Source organism: Neocloeon triangulifer, unplaced genomic scaffold, assembly GCF_031216515.1.
Source record: "Neocloeon triangulifer isolate White Clay Creek 2 clone unplaced genomic scaffold, ASM3121651v1 ptg000014l, whole genome shotgun sequence".
NCBI lineage: Eukaryota > Metazoa > Arthropoda > Insecta > Ephemeroptera > Baetidae > Neocloeon > Neocloeon triangulifer.
The window spans coordinates 29909694-29932028 of record NW_026775556.1 but is presented as its reverse complement, the minus strand read 5'-3'; the positions used below and the strand labels follow the sequence as shown (position 1 = coordinate 29932028).

At 39.3% G+C, this 22335-nt stretch overlaps 1 protein-coding gene across 2 annotated transcripts in view; it reads left to right on the top strand.

Moving 5' to 3' along the window:
• Nucleotides 1-22335, top strand: part of LOC132201593 (serine/threonine-protein kinase ULK2) — a 43978-nt gene that overhangs the window by 14302 nt on the left and 7341 nt on the right. For both annotated transcript variants that reach the window (XM_059627857.1, XM_059627858.1), the window contains 7 exons: nucleotides 9479-9529; nucleotides 17765-17797; nucleotides 17864-17900; nucleotides 17966-18148; nucleotides 18206-18279; nucleotides 20296-20456; nucleotides 20509-20774. In XM_059627857.1, the coding sequence (XP_059483840.1) occupies nucleotides 9479-9529; nucleotides 17765-17797; nucleotides 17864-17900; nucleotides 17966-18148; nucleotides 18206-18279; nucleotides 20296-20456; nucleotides 20509-20774 (805 nt within the window). The remainder of the gene's footprint in view (nucleotides 1-9478; nucleotides 9530-17764; nucleotides 17798-17863; nucleotides 17901-17965; nucleotides 18149-18205; nucleotides 18280-20295; nucleotides 20457-20508; nucleotides 20775-22335) is intronic.

Genomic DNA, 22335 nt, shown 5'->3' with positions numbered 1-22335 from the left:
CCTAAGGTTGTGGTTTTGTGTTTATTTGTTGCTGTTTTTTTTCTGGTGGTGCCTTGGTCTTTTATGCATTGCACAGACAGTTTTTAATTATTTTTTTTGCGCTCAGATGGTGGTGGAAATTAAGTGGTTCCAATAATTACGCAATTTTTTTGTTTTTTGTTGTTTTCTTTTTTTAATTTCGCGTAAATGCGTTTTGCAATAATATACTGTTTTTTTTTTTTACTTTCTTTTTTTGTGGTGCAGGGTGCGCTGCATACATAAATATTTTTTGCTATCTTTATTTATCGTTTTTGTGTGTGTGTTTTTTTTAATTTAGTCCTATTGCATTTGTTTTCTAATTTTCGGTTTATTCCACTTTTCTTTGATTTACTTCAGCATGTGTATTTATATTTTTTTGTCTTTATTTATTGTTTTTGTGTGTGTTTTAAATGTCTTTTAGTGTAGTGCTATTGATTTTTAAGTTTCGGTAATATTTATTAAACTTTTCTCGTGTTTGTTTCAACATGTGGTGTTTGGCCTACCGGTATAGTCGTGGCTTTGCAATGCGACGTCCGTCTGGGGTCTAGGGTCCCCTACGGCGCGCGTCAAACGTGTCTACGGCCCATCTCACCCCTTTGGGGGCTGATGTAAAGAGCTTTGATGCGCTCGGCAAAGACTTTTGGTTTGACAATTTGAACTCCAACAATACGGCGCCTTATTCCCGGGCCGCCATAGTGGTGCTCATCAATTTTATTCTCAAATAATTATTCTTTATTTGATTCTCCGGGGGGCTTCGAGTTACCAAAGCCGCTGCCCGAGCCTTACTCCCCTTTACGACCCTGCCTACCCTGCCGGTTAACCCTCACGCCCTAACCTAGGTGTCGGAGAAATTAAAACACGCAGTGTTGCCTTGCCGGGCTGGGAAGAGACTATCATTTATTTTGGTCACATCAGAAAAGAATACAAAACAATTGAATCACACAGAGCAAAAGAGATACATACAAATTAAAGCGGGAAAGGAACATGGATGGAAGGGCAAGCAAAAATAAAAGTTATTTGTGTTCGTCACAGCAATCGGTAGACCTCGGTTCAAATCCAGCTGCAGTACCGGTATTGGCAACCGGTATTTGAATTAAAGCCATGGTTGCCAACCCAAAATATCTAGTCTGGAATATACTAGATATGTAAAACATCAGTAGAAATTCCATCCCAGTTAAACGATTTCTTGCTTGGCAACCCTAACAGAATCTCAAAGATCTGCTGTGACATACATAATTGGAATCTCTCTTCACTTTCATAAACAGATTGGCCAAGCTATCGAGTTATGGTAGTGTTTCTGTACAATTCTGGTCATGTACAAAATTCTTCGCCATCTTTTAAACGTTTAATATCATCACAATTAAGACAAAATTTGGCCATCTTTTGTTTCTTTTACAATTCACATCATTCCAGGACTTCTTACTTGCTCTAGCAATTCTCTGATTATTGTGATTTCTAACAACACGTCTCTTTAATTTCTTACATTCTACTCCCAAGTTTTTCTTTCAATTGCAAATCATTCTCTCTTTTTAAACCTTTCACCCATCTCTTAACCACGTTTTAAGCTTAGATAATTTTACTTTACCGGCTTGGTTAACTTGCGAAAACCTTTTTGAGTCCAGTCTAGTGGACTGGACCAGGGTGTGGAATTGCACAGCTTATTTCTCCAGCCATTAACTTCTTAATAGCTGGATTAGGTTAGATTAGATTAGATCAATATTTATTGCATTAGACATATATAGTACATATCCAATTTGTCTTTACAACAAGATTCAGATTCAGAATTATTTTTATTTCATTAAGTCATCAACGAATTGACAACTTTTAAAATACGTCATTCACATATTTATACAATTTACAAATCAAATTTACAACTGAAAAACTCGTTCATGTCATAATACTGATACTTATATACAATTTCTCTTATTTTGCTAATAAAGTCGCTACTTTCCACAGTCATTTTTACACTAACAGGTAAAGAGTTGAATATTCTTGCTATCAAAACTACAAGATTTTGGTTTAATATATCCAAGTGATTTTCAATCTCGACATATTGGTCATTTTCACAGTGCACTTTTTGTTTTCGGACTCAAACAATTTGGAATTTCTGATTTTTTTTTCTAAATTTTTCAGGATGATTTATAAGGAATTTCATATATTCTAATATATAGAGAGAGTAAACAGTCAATATACCATATTTAGCAAACAGTGGCCTACATGTATCAAGCGCACAATTTCCTCTCCAATACCTCAGCCCAGACATTGCTCTGACAACACGCTTCTGAGCGACGAACACTTTTTTTTTTTTTAGGGTCAGGCCAAGACAAAGTCTTGTCGGCCTGTGCCCTTTGTTGGTGGTACAGAAGGCACCACCCAATTAATTTTTTATTTTTATTTTTGGGTTCTACTTTATTTAAAAAATCATCATTTTTTGCTGGCATATCCTTAAATTTGGTTCACGCGATGATGACAAACAAAGCTGAAAACTAAAAGAGAGAAAATAGATTAAGAAAGGATGTGGATTTGGTTGGGGTAGGGGAAGGTCAGATTTTGATATCTTTTGGTGTTAAGGATTTACTGCATAATTTTTTGTTTCAATAATTATGTCTATTTTTATTTTTATTTGTGCTGCAAATTAAAAATAAAAAGGTTTTCATTTAATTTTGGGTTAATTTTTGTGTTTGCTGGAACTGCAATTTTTTTTCAGTCTGGAATTAAGGTTTGATACCATAATTTTATGTTTTCTTTAGCCGTATTAATTGAATTAAAGTTTTTTAAGCGGGCAGGCAACTTGTTCCACAGTCGCGGCATAATAAATTCCCACGTTCTTTCGTGAAATCTATTCTGGCTAAGAGGCATCACTAGCGGGTCGGTTTGCGCCGTGCGTGTTGAATAATTGTGCGTTCTCCTTGCACCAAGGTTTCCGTCAAAATATTTTATGAGAATAATATTCTGTTCAAATATTAGCTCAAGCGGCAATGCATTCCAAATTTTAAAAACATTTTCATTGTGTGCTTTTAATTGATTTTTTCTGGCCATTATGAAGAGTAGTTTTTCTTGTAATAATTTTAGGGGCGTTATTGTGCCGTGGCCCCATGCCACAAGCCCGTAAATTAAATGCGAGTATGCGAGAGAGAAATAGACGGTTCTCAATGAATCCGCGTTCAGTCTGCTTTTTGTTAGCTTTACTTCTCTTATTACGGAGCGTAGTTTGCTTGCCACTCTTTTTATTTGGGGCGCCCAACAGAAATCATCATCAATGAGAATTCCTAAATATTTATGCGTTCGCTCCATTCTTATCGCCGCACAAGTGCAGCCTATTTGGAAGTTATGCAAGCACTCCAGAGAATGCAATGTGATATTGGGGCTCGCTGCGGGCCGAGTTGATTTCTGACATATGTGCATTGCCACTGTTTTCTTAATATTTATTAAGAGTCCATTGTCATGGGACCACTCATTTAAAACGTTAATTTCTCCTTGGATTTGTTCTTTACACGTATCTAAATTTTCGTGGCTGCACAAAATCAAGAGATCATCCGCAAAAATTAACACTTTTGCTATTTTTATGTGCTTTGGCGAGTCATTTGTATAAATGATGAAAAGTTTCGGTCCTAGGATTGAACCTTGCGGCACTCCGGAATTTAAGTCGAAAAACTCACTATTTTTCCCATCAACATTTACACAAAATTTTCTATTTTTTAAGTAAGTAGAAAAAAGGGAAAGCAATTTTCCTCTAATTCCAATATTTTCTAATTTTTTTAGCAAAATGTCATGGTCTAACACATCAAAGGCCTTGCTATAATCAACAAAAACAGCTAATGTGTGTTCTTTGTTTTTTAAATTTGTAGTTACATAATCTGATAAATCAGACAAGAGGTGATCGACTCCTTTTCCTTTTTGGTATGCAAACTGGCGTTTGTCAATTATCTCAAATTCATTTAAGTAATTTGTTAAGTGCAGGTCAAGGAACCTCTCAAATATTTTATCAAGAACGCTTAGCATTGCGATCGGTCTGTAATTTGCTGGGTCTTTGTGCGCGCCGCTCTTATAAATTGGTCGGACTATTGCTTCTTTCAGTGGTTCGGGATACACACCAGTGCGTAAGCAATTATTAATTATTCTTATTAAAATTTTGACAAAGTCATCACCAGCGTATTTTACATCAGTTAAACGAATTCCGTCCGTGCCAGGACCTTTCTTTTTTAGTTTTTCAATTATGTAATTTATTATTGTCTCGCTGGTCGGAGGAATGTGCATTGACTGGGCTGCTGGTAGCTCCATTATTGGTGGGCGCCTCGCTACAAAATTGCAGGTGTGGCGCAGTGCCGAGACTTTCACAGAAAATTGCTCTCCAAATTTTTGCAATATATCCTCTAAAGATAGATTATTCGGCATGTAGCGAACAATATTTTCATCAATTGAGACTGATACTCGTCCAAGGATTTCATTCAATATTTTCCACGTGCGCGCGGAGTCGCCGGCGCAATCAAACAATAGATTTTTGTAATATTTGCTTTTGGCTTGTTTAATTTTAAAATTTACTAAATTTCTTATTTTTTTATAGTCTTCTCTGTACATTTGATTTGTTTTATTTCTTTTGCATTTTAAGAAGTATTTATCTCGGATTTCAGTCAAGCTGACAATTTCTTCTGTTATCCATTCATTACCATTTTTTCTGGATCTTGAATTATTAATATATTTTCTTTCAACATTGGCTTTCTTTATGAGCTGAATTATTTCTGCGATCTGTGATATCGGGTTTTTATCTGGATCTTCTAAGTCGATGTGTTTATTCCAGTCAAAGCGACTAAGCATTTTATATACTTCTGCATTATTTATTTCATCTTTGTAAGTAATTTCTTCGTTTTTAATTTTACTAAATAACATTGAGCAGGTCATGTAATGATCTGAAACTTTCATTTTGATAACTGATGATAAATTTTGATATTTGTTAAATTTGTGATACACGTGGTCGATCAGAGTGGTGGAGTAATTATTTCCACAAAATTCTTCGCGCGTCGGCGAGAAAATGCACCGTTCTAAACCGAATTCTGCCATTAGGTTTTGGTATTTCTCTATTGTGGTGTCACTCTCGTCCAACAAGTTCAAATTAATATCACCTGTTATGAGAAGGTCGCTTTTATCAGCGTTACAAGAAACATCTGCTTTTATTAAATAATTTTGGAGCTCGTCTAAAAAGTATTTTTTATTGCTGGAAGGTGGCCGGTATAATGCCAGCAGCAAAATATCATTATTTATTTTTATTTCTAGACTCTCTGCTGTATTAAAATCAGTATTTTGTATTTTTATTTTGAAAGAGTTTCTATAGAAAATTATTATTCCGCCGCCGCGGCCAACTTCACGCGGCTTTGCTACTTGAGAGAAACCTTCGATTTTATACTTATTTAAATCTTCCTCTTTACAATTTATTTCTGTGAGTACAAGAAAATCGATTTTTTTAATATCTTCATTCATTGTACTTAAAAAAGAGTTAAAGTTTGCATTAATTGATCTGATATTCAGATGTGCTATTATGTAATTTACGTATTGGTTTTGCATAAATGATTTTGCAGTAATGTAAAAAATTTCAATTTTTGCAGCATTAGTTAAAACTTGGTCATGATAATTGGCTAGATCAGTCATTTTGAGGTGCTTGCGATGTTTTCATCGGATTTTTATCTATTTTCTGATCGGCCCCTTTGTTCAGTTCAATTTTTGTGATAATGTCTGCAGTTGTTCTGATGCGCATTGCCACGGGAGTTTTCTCGTCTTTGCGAGCAAAGATTTTTCCTCCTTTCGTCCACACAAATTTAACGCCATTCTTGGTGGCTGCTGTGCGCGTATCAAAAAGCAACTGCCTGTTTTTGAAAGTGAGTTGCTCAAATATGCTGATGGATGGCTTTTGCGGGCCGCGCGAGCCAGCGGCGGCGCCGGCCACCGCGCTATAGGGCCTAGCGTAGTTTTTGAACTCCTCGCTTTTTTTCCTATCCAGCCATTTTTGTTTATCCTCAGCATATTTGAATTTGACGACAATTACTTGCGGCTTATTTTTTGTTGTCCGGCCGCGGTAAACTGCCTCAACGTTTTCTGCAGTTTCGGGCACTTTCATGACCTCGGCAATGTCTCTCACAACGGAATGCAAATCTTCGTTGTTTTTCTTTTGTACGCCGAGAATTTCGACATTTAGAGCGAGCTTTTCTTGCTCGAGGTCATTCACTTGCAGCTGCAGTGTAGCAGTTTGCTCTTTCTGGTCTTCGAGAGCCTTGTTTGTTTCATCAATTTTCTTTTCAAGTGTTTTTATTTTTAGGTTTTGATCATTGACAGTTTTTTTGAGCTGATCAAGCTCGTTCAGCACCTCCGCGAATTTGCCATCTACGTGCTTGCTTAAAGTGTCTGAAATCATTTTTTGGTTCATTTTAGCTTGCAGCACGGGCATATATTCGCTGAACACAAATTGACCAGTTGCTATGGTGGTGGGCGAGTTGTTGCCTTTATTGCATTTGCTGCATTTCCAGGTGCGCGAGCTGCCTTTACCTGTCTGTGATAACGACACCAACATGTTGAGGCAGCTCACGTGCGCACCCGAAGAGCAAGCAGTGCTCGAGCATGCATGTGTGGTGATGCTCCCCAAATCACAATAGAATACAATATTTAACTTTGGGCATATGAATAATATACAGTTCTAAGTGAACTTTCTGACACTGTATCGCGCAATATAGTAAAAAGATATGTCACACTTCTCAATTTATTTGCCACTTTTTCACATTGTAGGTGCCAGTTAAGTGTATCATTTATTGTCACTGTTTACAATTATTTACTGCTTCAATATCCGTACTATAAATTTCAATCTCTGGAGGGACAACGTTTCTAGTTTGGTGTGTATGCATCTGCATAACCTTAGTCTTACTAGCATTTATTTTTAACAGGTTTTCGTCAGCAAACTCGACAATTTCTTTATTAGTTTTGATAGTGTTTATATTTGTTTGTTGTATGGTTTTCCCTTTAACTAAAACTGTGGAATCGTCAGCAAAAAGGATCAAAATAGCAATTAAAATTCGAAGTGACAGGTCATTCGTGTACGAAACAAAACTAGTTGGACCCAGAATTGTTCCTTGCTTCACTCCCATATCTGATACTAGTCTCTCCGAATTGATTATTATTTCAGTTCCGTCGCAGTCTGTATCTCGTATTTGTACATATTGTTCTCTTTGTATTAGGAAACAGTGTAACCATGAAATTGCATCGTCTGTAACACCATAGATTTTAAGTTTGCGTAATAGTAATTGAGGGTACAAAGTATCGAAGGCGTTAGAAAAGTCGTACAGGATTACGTTAATTTTTTCGCGTGCGTCATTTGAAGCATATACCTGTTTTGCAAAGTCAAATAAAGCTGTTACTGTACTTCTCCCCTTTTGAAAACCGTGTTGTTCTGGGTTAATTATATATTATTTTTGTCGAAATAATATTGTAATCTATTTAGAAATACCTTCTCGTTGACTTTTGAAAAGGCAGATGTAATTGCAATAGGTCTGTAATTTGTTGCCTCTTCCTTTTCTCCCTTTTTGAAAATTGGGATAATTTTCGTTATTTTCATATTTTTTGGGAATTTGCCAGATACAAAAGAACAATTTATCAAATGACATAGTGGTTGAAGTATGAACAATTCAATTCAATTCAATTTTATTGTTGTTCTGTTAGACAAGAATATTAACAGTAGTCTTTAGAACATGTCAGGTCTAAAATTAAAATTTAGAGAAAAAAAACCCGTTGCTTAGGGCAAAGGGAAAAAACTGTAGGATTATAGCGCGAGAGGGAAATACGTTTGAGGGTTTTTAGTCAATAAAATAGCTATAAAAACATCAAATATTTCAAATAACATTCAGTGATTGAGCTCGCACGCCATTGTACATTGTAATTCGACGGGGATTTGACTAACCCTCATAGCTTACTACAGGGGAAAACCACCCCCGAAAACCCTGTAGCTTAGCTCACTCTGTTAATTCTAGGCACTCAAAGTTACATCTCCAATATTCGTTCGTTGGTGCCGGGTTCAAGATGTGACAACCTTTTAGGTCCAGTCTAGGGAACTGGACCAGGGTGCGGAATTGCACAGCTTATTGATCCAGAACTACTTAATAGCTGGTGCCGGGTCAAAGAGCCAACCTTTGTAGCTCTGCACTCTGAGTGCGCTCTGACTAAAGCTTTAGATTATCGCCTTAACTAATAATATTGATGCGCTTCTTATTAAATGAGTTTACTCTTGTATCATTTTATTTCAATTGACTGACCCTCACTCGTAAATAATGCCTTCGGTTCACCCTGCAGACGTAACGCCCAAGGACACAGCCCGCCGGGAGTGCTGTAAATATATATATGTATATTACATGCACTCAAAATATAATTATTCTTTATATTACAGTAATAATAGTTGTCTCACAAACTCTGTTGATAACTTTTCTCATTGGAAAACAGTTTTCAAAGTACGAAAACGCCCGATATCAAAAGTGACTAGGCCACAGCAGTAAACCAACAGTATCGAAAAAATGAACAATCACAAACACTTTAAAATCTTGAATTACTGCCACAAGTGCTCCTTGCAGAGGGAGGGAAATTTGCTTGAGAGACAGTCTTTAAGGGCATGTGGCAGGTCGTTTCGGGGCTTGACGATTCTGAAGGAAAAAGCTTCGCTGCTGAAATAAACTACACTTGTTGGTCTTGTTTGTGAAAATGGGCAAGAGAGTGCCTAAGAGTAGTCTCAGACAGGTATACTTTGCATACGTGCAAAGCCATATCTTGTACTCGATTATTATCTACGGTGCCTCCCCATACTTTAATCTTGTCGCTATCGCGCAAAAACGGGTGCTGCGGGCTATGGCTGGCAAACGGTACTGGAAAGGACCCGATCCACTTGAGTCATGCAGACAACTATTCAAAGACTTTGACATCCTCCCAGCGTTTTCTTTGTACATATTGGAGTGCGCGAAGTTTGTAAAGAAATACCCTGATAAATTTGCCAGAAACAATGAGGCAGAGGAAGTTCACGTCTACAATACGAGAAACAAGCCAGTCAACGAAGAAGACCTTCACATACCCCCAGTGACACTAAACTTGACAGCGCAAAATCCGGCGGTCATGATCGCTCTAATTTACAACCACTTGCCTGCCGAGTTAAAACAAATTGAAGATCAAAAGACATTCACCCTGAAACTGAAACAAGTGCTAAGTGAACACAACTTCTATGACATACACGAATACTTCCTGTGCAGTTTTGACAAGTGAAATTTCACGCGCTAATCTTATAGTTTTTTCCCTTTGCCCTAAGCAACGGGTTTTTTTCTCTAAATTTTAATTTTAGACCTGACATGTTCTAAAGACTACTGTTAATATTCTTGTCTAACAGAACAACAATAAAATTGAATTGAATTGGAGAGGTTATTAATTGAAATTTTGTCTGTTTCAGGAATTGACCGAACTGCATCATGATAATGTGGTGGCACTCTTGGACTGCAAGGTAAAGACTTCTTCTCTCATTTGAAAATTCATTGCCAATATTGGCTTTTATAGGCAGCTTGTAAAATAAGATTGTCAAATGATACTTGGTTTTTAAAAAAAATTCAACTTTTGTATAGAAGTAGCCAGTAAAAGTTGGACTTAATGGCATAAGAATTTTTCAATTTAACTGCAGAAGATGTAGTAAAAATATCATTTTGTCAATTAGTTAGTGTGTGTGTGTGTGGTGTGTGCGTGTGTGTGTGTATGTGTGTTATTGTATCTTTGTGTGTGTTGACAACTCAGTCTGCCATTCGGTCCGCGCGCGAAAACTGGCTGTGGAAATTGGGAAAAGGCCCAAATGGGAGCTCTGAATTCTGGCGGTATATAAATGGAAAAACAAAGGTGCCAAATAACACCGCCAGTTTTGAAGTGCGAGGTATAAATGTGACGGAACCACGCGAGGTGGCAGCTGGCTTCAGCGACGTGTTCAAGAATAATTTCTCGCGAGTCACAAATATTTTCCCATTCATTAGGCGCACTCCGGCCAGCGTAAATTCTCCGGCTACTACGCTATGTGAGGTGGTATGCATACCTTCGCTCGTGCACAATCAGCTGCAAGCAATAAAGGCGAACGCTGCGGCCGGCCCCGACGGCCTGCCTGCAGAGCTGCTGAAAAACTGCGCCGCCTCACTCGCACCTAGTCTCGCTTTTCTTTTCAATAAATCTCTCGAACAGGGCGAATTACCCGCGGATTGGAAAACGGCCGCCGTAACACCCATCTTCAAGGACGGAGACAGGCAGGACATGCAAAACTACCGCCCTATTAGTGTTACATCGCTAGTCGGAAAAGCACTCGAGAGAATTGTTCGGGACCAAATTTGCGAATTTTTTGAAAAAGAAAACCTAATTCCGGCCACTCAGCATGGCTTTCGCTCCAAACGCAGCTGCGTAACACTTCTCACGGGAACCATTGACAACTGGACGGCGGCGCTCGATGAGAAAAGCGGCTCGCACTTGCACGCTGTTTTCCTGGACTGGAGCAAAGCGTTCGACCGAGTCCCGCACGCGCGCCTGCTCTCGAAACTGGACCACTACGGGATTAAAGGGCGCCTCCTGTCGTGGCTCAAAAGTTTCCTAGTCGGTCGCTCCCAATTTGTTACGTTCAACGGAGGCAAATCCGAACCCTGTGAAGTTTCCTCTGGTGTTATCCAGGGTAGCGTCTTGGGGCCCCTTTTGTTCAACATTTTTGTGGCCGACCTCCCAGAGTGCGTGGCAAACAGCCAAATCGTCCAGTACGCCGACGACGCAACAATTTACAAAAGAATCACCTGCCAAGAAGACGCCGACCAATTGCTAGATGATTTGTGTAATGTGGACATTTGGTGTGCAAACAACGGGATGAGTTTAAATGCGAAAAAGTGTAAAGTGATCGACATTTCTCACGCGCGCGTCCCCCTGTATTTTATGTACACCCTTGGCGAAACCGTCCTCGAGTACGTCAACCAGCAAAAATTGCTCGGCGTCAATATTTCCAGCGACCTTCGGTGGCAGGTCCACACAGATATCGTTCGGGCAAAGGCGGCGCAAACCCTCGGCTTCGTGGCCCGCAACCTGCGCGGCTGCACCCCCCGAGTTAAAAGAATCGCGTACCTCTCTCTCGTAAAGCCAGGAATGACCTACGGACTCCCTGCATGGCACCCGACGACGCAGGTTAACTTTAAAAAGCTCGATAGAGTGCAGAAACGGGCGCTGCACTTTATTCACGGCCGCACCCTTCCGCCGGCAAACGAGCAGAGAGTTATGCCCCTCGACATGCACCTCAGGTACACCGACCTTCTCTTTTTTAAAAAGTGCCTGAGCGGCGAGACTGATTTTGACGCGCGCGCCCGAATCATCGAGGGCCGAGTGCTGCGAGGCGACAATAGTCAGCATCCCCGCCTCCAGCCACCCCCGGTCCGAAGTGTGTTCGGCCAGCGCGCTTTTTCCTTCAGGGTCGTCAAGCCCTGGAATGACCTGCCACCGACCCTCAAAAACTGCCCAACCAGCAATTTTCCCTCCCTTTGAAAGCAGCATTTGTGGCAGCAATTTTAAAGTGTCGTGATTGTTCTTTTTTTTCGATAGTGTGGGTTCACGCGGTGGCCGATCTCTTTTTGATGTCGGGCGTTTTAGCAGACCTCTGCTAGTTGTGATACCCTTTCTGCTCATTTTTCCAATTTAATTTTTTTTCATGTATGACTTGAGTAGAATAAACAACAATAATAATAATAATAGTGTAGTTGTGTCGTGTTTGCGTTATTAAAAGGGTTTAAAGGTTTCGTTTTGTGGAGGTTCAATATTGGTGAAGAAAGATCCGATTTTGCGCGCCCTTCAAAAAGATATTGCTTCAATTAGATTAGATGTGCGACGTACGTAGCTCCAAAAGAATTTGTTGCCTCCAGGGCCGCGACCAAACTCCCACATCCATCTGTCACGCGCGAGCCGCACTGCCCTCTGGACCATTTTTCGGGCTTTTTCAAATTCGGCTCTGCTGAAAACAGATTTGGATTTCTGCCAGGTGGAATAGAGCTTATCTCGCGCAGCCATTAGTTTGCTCAATTCTTTAGTCAACCAGGGGGCGCACTTCCTGCGTCGGGGGCGGCATTTTTTCTAAGGAACCAAGTTTTCCAAAGTTATGAAACTCATCACTCCATTTTTCCCAGGCCTCTTGAACTTTTTTTTCCGGCAAATTGAATTAATTCAAAGTTCGCCTGCAACTGCTCACTTAGCTCCAGCCAGTTAACGTTTTTTAAGTTGAAAGTTCAATTCATTTATTCTCTCGCAACAAGTCAAACAGAAATGGAAAATCACATTGGGAGAGAATTGGCAGCCAGCTCTAGTAAACAACTTACTAAAACTCATAGGCCCAATTAGGAAGCAAAAGTGTTTCCAAATTAAACCTACTCGCCGAGCTAGAGCCGTAAACGGGAAAAATTTTATCAAAGGGTCACATATTCTTTACATGCAATTTTAAACTCAGGAACCGTACAATTTTTTAACGCAGAATGCAGGGAATTCCACTGATCCGCGAAGAAAAACTTTGTGGACCGAGCTCTGTGCGCACTTTTGGGAGAATTAAACGGTGCTTGAACTTGAGCTGCTGCTGCACCGACAGCAACCCGTGTTCGGCCGCGTCAGGGATGTGCCGCCCGTACACAAACCTGAGGGCTCTTTTTTGCACTCGCTCGAATTTTTTGATGTTGGTATCGTAGGAGGGGTGCCACGCGGCGGTGCCGTAGAACAGGAGCGGTTTCACCATCGTCTGGTAGGCCAATTTTTTCACGCGCGGCGTGCAGCTGTGCAGATTTCGCGCCGCGAACGAGAGCACTTTTGCTGCTTTGCCGCGCGCGATGTCCGTGTGTTTGCTCCATCGCAGGTCTTTTGACACTTGGACGCCGAGGAGGCGCTCGTCGGTGACGTACTCGAGGCTGGAGGCGCTGATTTTGTAGACGTCGTGCCGACGTGTCCGGGCGCGCGTCACGTCCATCACGTGGCACTTGGTCGGGTTCAGGGACATGCCGTTGTTGTCGCACCACGCCCGGACACTGTCCAGGTCGGCCTGCAGCATAGTGACGTCCGAGAGCTTCAGAATTTCGCGCCAGAGTGTGGCGTCATCCGCGTACTGAACCAATTCAGAGTCAATGTTAGTGGGCAGGTCGGCGACGTAGATGTTGAACAGCAGCGGCCCCAGGACGCTGCCCTGGATGACTCCGGACAGGACACTTTCAGGTTCTGATTTTGCTCCTCCATAGACGACGAACTGGCTGCGGTCGGTCAAAAAACTTTTCAGCCAATTTAGGAGGTTGCCGCCGACGCCATAGTGGGCGAGTTTGGACAGCAGACGGTCATGTGGGACGCGGTCGAAGGCTTTGGCCCAGTCCAAGAAGATGGCGTGGACGTGCGTCCCGCTTCTTTCGTCCAGCCTGCTGGCCCAACTACAACTGGATATTTCTCACGCACTTGATCGGTTGGAGTTCGTTTACAACCTCGGTGAATCGGTGCTTGAGTACGTGGACAAGGAGAGAATGCTCGGCGTCCACATCGCGAGAGACCTTCGGTGGCAGGTCCATACAGACATTGTATGCATCAAGGCGTCCCAATCTCTCAGGTTCGCGGCCCGAAACTTGCGCGGCTGCACCCCTCGCGTCAAAAGAATTGCGTATATCTCTCTCGTCAAGCCAATCATGACTTGCGGACTCCCTACGTGGCACCCCACGTTGAAGGAGAACGTCAACAAACTCAATCGAGTGCAGAATCGGGCACTGCACTTCATTTACGGCCGCACCCTTCCGCCGCCAATCGAGCAGAGAATTATGCCAATTGACATGCACCTCAGGTACACCGAATTTCGAAAATTACATAACTAATTTGCGCGAAAAGCCCTCAATCATTGTAATAAATGAGCATTGGCTCTGTTCTAAGGAAGTCAAACATTTTAGCATAACTAATTATAAAACTGTTACTTTCTTTGGCCGAAAGATAAGAGAAAGAGGGGGAGTGCTAATTTTAGTCAAAAAAGGCCTCAAATTTAATTGCAAGAAACTATTTCCAACTTCTATTGAATTTAGATTCGAAACTTGTGGAGTTGAATTGAAGGTTGCAAATCGAATTATTACGCTTTTGACGGTGTACCGACCGAGTAATCCTGAAAACAGAGATATTGAGTTCTTCATTGAAAATTTGGAAAATCTTATTGAGAAGTTTATAAGTCCAGAGAAAGAAATGTTACTAGTTGGTGATTTGAACGTTGATCTTAACTCAGACAATGCTGATAAAATGAAATTACTGAACTTAATGGATGGCTATGAAATGTCACTGGTAAATGGAATTGAAGCTACCCGGGTTACAAGCACATCAGCAACTTTGATTGATCATGTATTTAGTTCCTTAAAGTGCTCGCATACTTCTTTTGTCAGTGATGTATTTTTTAGCGACCATAGAATGGTGTCTGTTAATTTTCAAATTCCAATTGAACTCGATAGAGATTATTACAAAATTATCAGGAGATTCTCTGACAGTAACTGGACTGAATTTTTCCACCTCTTAAGTACAGAAAGTTGGACCGAAGTTTATGAAAGTGATGATATTGATGATATGTGCTGTAAATTCATGGATAAGCTTACTATGTACTTTGAAATGAGTTTCCCAAAGGAGAAAATATTAATTAGAGTAAATAGGAAAAATAATGCCGATTCTGAGTTTCTTCGTAAGCAAAAGGAAGAATTAAGGCTCTTGGGTGCCCAAATATCTACACTGAAAAGAAATGATCCTAACTGTGACAGATTAAGAAGTCTTAAATTCAAATATAAAAGTAAACAAAAGTACGTTGGCTTTCTCATAAATGATGCAGTCCGAACTCACAATGACCAGAAAATGTTAAAAGCCTCTAATAAGACTGGTATGGCCTGGAAAATTATTAACGAAACTTGCAACTTGAACCAAGATAAACACGAAAATAATATTAAGCAAATTGAAATTGATGGTGAAATGGAAAAGGATTTACAGAAAATTTGCAACTTTTTAAATAAAAAATTTGTTGAACCTCAGGTAAATCTTAGTAGTGATGAAATTGAACTCTGTACTGAGAGTATTGTTTCAAATGGAATAAAATTTACTGCTCAGCCTGACGTTACCCCATTTGAAATAGAAAAAATTTTGAAGTTATTCCCGTCAAAGAAATCATCTAGCTGGGATGGATTATCTATGGATACGTTGAAAAAGATTTCTGGTTATATAGTGTTCCCTGTGGCATTTATGGTGAATGAGTCGTTTCGCACTGGTAAATTCCCGGAAGTGCTAAAATTAACTGTAATCAAGCCATTGTACAAAAAGAAGGGTGAGAAATCCGATGCTAGTAGTTATCGCCCAATAGCCTTAACATCTTCTGTAGCAAAAGTATTTGAGAAATGTTTCCTAAATAGAATTGAAAGCTATTTCGCTGAAAACAATCTCCTTGCGGACGAGCAGCACGGTTTTCGAAAAGGCAGGAGCACAGTGACTGCACTTTTTAAGTTAGTGTCCGAAATCTACGATTCGTTGGAAAATAGAGAAAAAATCAATGTGATTCTGTATGACTTTTCTAATGCCTTTGGGTGTGTCGTTCCCGAAATACTGCTTGCAAAACTGAAAAAATTTGGAATTGATGATGTATCCCTCCTTTGGTTAAAGTCCTTTCTTACTGATAGAAAACAACTTGTTCAACTTTTTGGTGTGGGTGAAAATGGCGAGCAAAAATTATTTGAGTCAACAATGGAAAATGTTTCGATTGGCGTACCACAAGGAACAGTATTGGGCCCTTTTGGCTATTCCTCCTACGGTAATGATATGCCCTTAAAAATCATTGTCGCCGCTCTTATCTTGTTCGCAGATGATTCATCTTTTATTGTAAAGGCTAGAAACTACAAAGCCTTGAACGAAAAAACTGCTGTGGCTAATGACAAAATGATTGATTTTGCCAGTAATAACCGCTTAAGATTGAACGAAAAGAAAACTCAGGTGCTGCAAATGCATACTGCTCAAACTAGTAAATTGGAACCGCCTGTAATCAGAATTAACGACGCTGAAATTGAAGTGGTAAATCAAGCAAAAATACTTGGTGTAATGCTCTCTGATACAATGAACTGGAGCACCCAATGCGATCAGGTTGTAGCGAAACTGAGAAGTACCACGTACCTTTTTGTTAAATTAAGGCAGCGCATTCAAACTAAATTGCTAAGAGATGTATATTTCGCCCATGTTCAAAGTCACTTACTATACTCAATTGTAATTTGGGGTGGGTCGCCTATGTTGCAAAAGGTTTTCATTGCTCAAAAGAGAGTTATCCGTGCGATGGCAGGTAAAAGATACTGGAAGGCATTGACACCTGTCGAGTCTTGCCGACCACTTTTTGAAGAATTTCAGATCCTGCCAGCTTTCTCTGTGTACGCCTTTGAATGTGTTAAATTTTACAAAAAGTATCCTGAATTGTTCCTCAAAAATTCTGAAAGCAAGGTGCACCAGAATCGCAGTACTCGAAATAAACCTGTAGCGGAGCAAGACTTATTTGTCAAACTAAACAGACTGTTGCTGACTGCGCAGTCCCCTCACATCATGATCCCTAGAATTTTCAATCATCTTCCCGATAGAATCAAAAGCATTGATAGTTATCAAGTGTTTAAGAAGGAATTGGAATTAATATTCTACGACAAAATGTTCTATGACGTGCATGAATATTTTTTGTGTAAAATTGTGTGAACTGTATTTTAAATGTATTTTAAATTTAGTAAGCTGTATTATAGTTATATTGAGATATAGCTGTATTACAGTGACCTATTCCAAAGATTATTTCTGTACATATGTTGATCTATACGGAATAAATATTATCTGAATCTGAATCTGAACCTCTACTTCTTCAAAAAGTGCCTGAGCGGCGAGATAGATTTTGATGCGCGCGCCCGAATCGTGATAGGTCGCAAGCTGCGAGGTGACGACGAACAGGACCCCCGCCTCCAGCCACCCTCGGCCAACAACAAGTTCGGTCGCGGCGCTTTTTCCTTCAGGATAGTCAAGCCCTGGAACGACCTGCCACCTGCCCTCAAAGACTGTCCCTCAAGCAATTTTCCCTCCCTTTGCAAGGAGCATTTGTGGCAGTAATTGAAGATTGAAGATTTTAAAGTGTTTGTAATATCGTTCTTTTTTTTCGATAGTGTGGGTTTACCGCGGCGGCCGTGTCTCTTTTGATGTCGGGCGTTTTAGCAGACATCTGCTAGCTGTAAACCCTTTCTACCCTTTTTTTCCAATTTAAATTTTTGTATTGACCGAGAAGACATTCATTGTATCTGAATGGAGAATAAATAAATAAGAATAATTAATAAATAATAATAATAGTGGGTTTACCGCGGGGGCCGTGTCTCTTTTGATGTCGGGCGTTTTAGCAGACATCTGCTAGTTCTTTCTTCTCTTTTTTTTTTCAAATTTAAAGTTTTCGTAGTGACCGAGAAGTATAAATAATAATAGGTATGCTCATAAAAAAATTTTCAAAAAAACCCAAAATCTGGCGAAATTTTCAAAATTTTGAACTGAAATTTTGGATTCTGAAACATGTCATCAACACCTTTTAAATATGACAAATATTTAAAAATGAGGACGATATGATTCCAAAAGTTGGAGCTCACAATTAATCTCAAAATGTCTCCTGCAATATTTGAAAAAACCTTTTAAATTTTCGCTCGTGTTTCAGGAGACTGCAACTTATGTCTACCTTGTGATGGAGGTGTGAGAATTTTGACTTAAACCAGGAATCAGATGTGTAATCAACTATTTTTTTCTGCTTTTACAGTATTGCAACGGAGGTGACTTGGCAGATTATCTTAATGGTTGGTTTGCATTCTGCTTATGTAAATGCTGTTTTTTCATTTTTTTTTATTTTTCTACATTTTAGTGAAGGGAACTCTCAGCGAGGATACCACTCGATTGTTCCTGCGGCAGCTGGCTGGCGCAATGAAGGCGCTCCATGCCAAGGGCATTGTGCACCGAGACTTAAAGCCACAGAACATCCTGCTCAGTCACAACATCACATGCGCAAAGTCTTGTCCGCAACCTCATGAAATAAGACTCAAAATTGGTGCTTATGACTAATATTTTGTATCTTCATACAGATTACTTACATATTCATTCATAGCTGACTTTGGCTTTGCAAGATTTCTGCAAGATGGAGTTATGGCAGCCACTCTTTGCGGATCTCCAATGTACATGGTAATTTCTTTTTCATTTTATAAAGCTCTTTTAAATTAAGCAGAAAGCTGACATATCGTCGCTCTGACGCTCTCGCGTCACTTGTAGGGAGCAAGAGCGGAGCAAGGCAGAAATGAAGGAGCAAAGTGAAAAATTATGGAAGCAGAAATCACAGAGTGCGTAAATTCTGCTCTATCGGGGTTTAGGAGTGATGGCACTGGCAGCGCTTTATCCATGTGTGACACGTGTCATGTGGTCCGAGAGAATTTTCAATTCTCCTGAAATTCTACAATTAAAAAAACGTTCTTAATCAAAATTAAGTCAAAATTCCAGTTATTTCAGAAAGCTGTTAGCTTTAAAAGTTGTTTCACATGCATGCATATTTAAGAGTATATTCCTCAGTTTAAATGTCTTCAAAAATAGGGAGAATTATGCGGGATGCCTTATGTACTAATAAAATTGCTTAAACATGAGAGAGGGCTTGGGAGGGTAAAATAAAAACAGTGTTACTGACCTGTAATTATTGTTGATTGTTATAAACAAATTATTGCAAACTTGTTAAACAACACAGTGCACTTCTCTTTCTCGCACAAGAATGAATCTTATACAAGTCAGCTTGGCTCCTGTGCGAATTTACAAAATCCAATCTGTTTGGGCACCGCGTATTTTACCAACCATTCATTGGCAAAATAGCTCAGTACTTAACTTTTTTTTCTTTACATAATGTACATGAAATTAATATTTGACAATCATGACGTGTGATTTTAAATAATTTTCACCGACAAATAATTTTTTTATTTGCGATTTTATTTTATCATGCGTGCTTGGTTTTGGAGTTTTATTATTTTTTCTTTAAAAACAAAACGAAGGTTTTTATTTACGATTTTAAAGCGTGGAAATTTGTCGAAAATTATTTTTTATGTATTAATCCTTCTTTTTATTGCATCCAATTGCATCGTTAAAAAATTTGCACTGCTGTACTAGAAAATCCCAAATAATAACCTTCGTTTTGTTTATATAGAAAAAATAATTTAACTCCAAAACCAAGCAAGCATGATAAAATAAAATTGCAAGTAAAAAAATTATCGTACATTACACCCCATGATAATTAAGCATTAATATGGTCTTTATTTTCAAGAGGAAGTTTGCTGCATTCATAACTGTGTGTTGAATGCGGAGATTAATTTAGACAAAAGATTCGGACACCACGAAAGATTCTAATTTTGAAAGAGTTAAAAAATTAGAAAAAAAAAATAGTTTTAATATATTGTTTATTTCGGCTTTAAATGATCATATTGAGTGGGGAAAAATTATCAAAAAGTATAAATTACGAATAGAATATATGTAAAAAAAATCTGCAAAAATTTACTGATGTGGGATTTGAACATGGCAATGTCTTGCGTCTTGCATCAAAAACGACTTCAGCGTGTGCCATAAATGCTTATCAAATTTTTGCAGATTTATTCTAAAAAACTATGCATGGTGCAAGATGTTGGCATATTATGTTGAGACCATTGTAGCCAACGCACGCAATTTTGACTTATTTTAAAAAGTTTTTGTAAATCAATAAATATTACACAATTGTCCGTGAAAATTATTTAAAATCACACGTCGATTGTCAAATATTAATTTGATGTTCATTTTGTAAAGAAAGAAGTTAAGTACTGAGCTATTTTGCCAATGAATGGTTGGTAAAATACGCGGTGCCCAAACAGATTCGATTTCGTAAATATACGCCTCCCGTGCCATCTGACACCCCGTCTGGCTCCCTTCCTTGAGTACCAATGATGTTCAAGCACCATTGGTTGCCGAGTAGAGAAGTGCCGGCGTTTTTGCAAGTAAAACTCAAATTTCAATTTCGCGTAAAACACAATAAATTTTAAACTTTGGGGTTCAAGTTTATTTTGTAAACCCCGGGGCAAGAAAAGTTTTTTTCTGTACTATGTTGAAAATGGAGTACTTTGCAATGACTCATTACATGGTGGTGACGTCTCATTAGTCAATATAGGTACTAATAATAATAATATAAATTTCCAGGCCCCGGAGGTGATAATGTCATTACAATATGACGCCAAAGCCGATCTGTGGAGTTTAGGCACTATAGTTTTTCAATGCCTGACTGGAAAAGCTCCATTCCAGGCGCAAACACCTCAAGCCCTCAAGCTGTACTATGAGAAAAATGCCAACCTTGCACCAAAGTAAGTATGCTTATTAAAAATGCCTTTACAAATCTAAACCAATCTACTGCAGAATCCCGTTGGGCACATCACAGGAGTTATCTGACCTTCTGATGGGTCTGTTGAAGCGCAATGCCTGCGACAGGATGGACTTCGACCACTTCTTTGACCACACATTTTTGAATAAAGGTACATGTTCAGCTGGCAGCCCAAAAAGTGTAACAGCCCCTATGGCTGTTCCTGCAAGGAAGCAGACCTCTCCGATGTCTATGACTCAGGGCATTTCTGCCGGGAGTCCTTCTTCCAACAACACAACACCTTCATCAAGTCCCATTCCAGGTGAGGATAATGGAAAAATAAAATTTTGCCAATATTGTTTGCACTGATTATTTTGAAGTTAACATTGCTTCAATTTCAAATATTCTTTATTTTGTTAAGCATTAATTTGCCGTAGCAATAACACTTTTAAAATAAGTCCAGATACAAAGCACCCACTACTCCCATCAAGTTATAGACCAATAGCCCTCAAGACTGCAGAAAAAATGGTGAACCTACGCCTTGAGTCCTATCTTGAGGAACACAGAATCATCCACCAGGAACAAGGTGCCTACAGGAAAAACAGAGGACCAAGTTGCCTTCATTGTTCAGCATGCAAAGGAAGATTTCGCAAAGAAGCACACAACAATAGCCGTACCCATAGATCTCTCAGCAGCCTTCGATGTGACGGACAGAAGCCGAGCCATCAACGAAATGAAAAATTATGGGCTCCCAAAAAACATAATTAAGTGGACAAACAACGTCATCAATAATGGGCGCATCAAAGTAGCTCATTAAGGAGTAAAAAGCAGGACAAAAAGAACTAGAGCCGGGGTGGCGCAAGGCACAATTTTGGCCCCCACTGTCTTTAAGATCGCAACAAACGGGGCCATCGGAATAATCAAGCTCCTCCCAGGCCTCTTCCTCATTGTCTACGCGGACGACTTCCTCCTCATGGCAACTGGAAAAGACGTTGGCGCCCTCCAAATCTCTCTACAGACAGGTGTCCGAAAATTGGTCAACTGGCTGGAAATTCATGGCTTCAAAGATTTAAGATTTATTTATTTTGTTAAGCATTATATACCACATAATATACATAGTAATAACAGCTTTTTAAAATAAGTCAATAGTCAATATACATTATTATTTAAACGATAAAATTCGTTCAGGTCATAGAATTGATGTTCCAATACAAAAGCTTTCACCATTTTTACAAGAGCCTCGTCATTTTCAAGGACTTTTTAAGATTTAGGTAATGCATTAAAAATTCTGGGGATCATGATTTCTGGGTTTTCTACAGATTTCTTGAGCTTAACTTTTTTCACAACCAAATCGTTACAGCAAAGGTTAGTCTGATTATGTCGAGTTACTCTCCTCGTATCTACACTAACACTATATTTCCAAAATAGATTTCTGTTTTGCACTAAGAATTTTATACATTCAAGTATATACAACGATGGCACGGTCATGATATTATATTTAACAAATAATGGTTTACAAGTATCCAACGCTTCATTAGATCTCCAGTAAGGAATGCCCGCCATAGCTCTCAGCGCTCTTTTCTGTGCTCTAAATACCTTTATTAAATGGCTGGAGCCCCCCCCCCCCCCAAATTACAATTCCATACATTATATGACTTTGGACATGAGCAAAGTAGATCAATTTAAGAATATTATCTGACACCTTGTATTTCAGTCTAGTGAACACATGAGAGACTCCTCTCATTTTGCTAACAACCTTATCACAGTGGTCGTTCCAGTTAAGTGTATCATTTATTTGTACTCCCAGAAGTTAACCAGATTTACAGATTTCAATATTTTTATCTTCAATCTTAACATCAGGTTGAACTAGTTTTTTTTTTTTT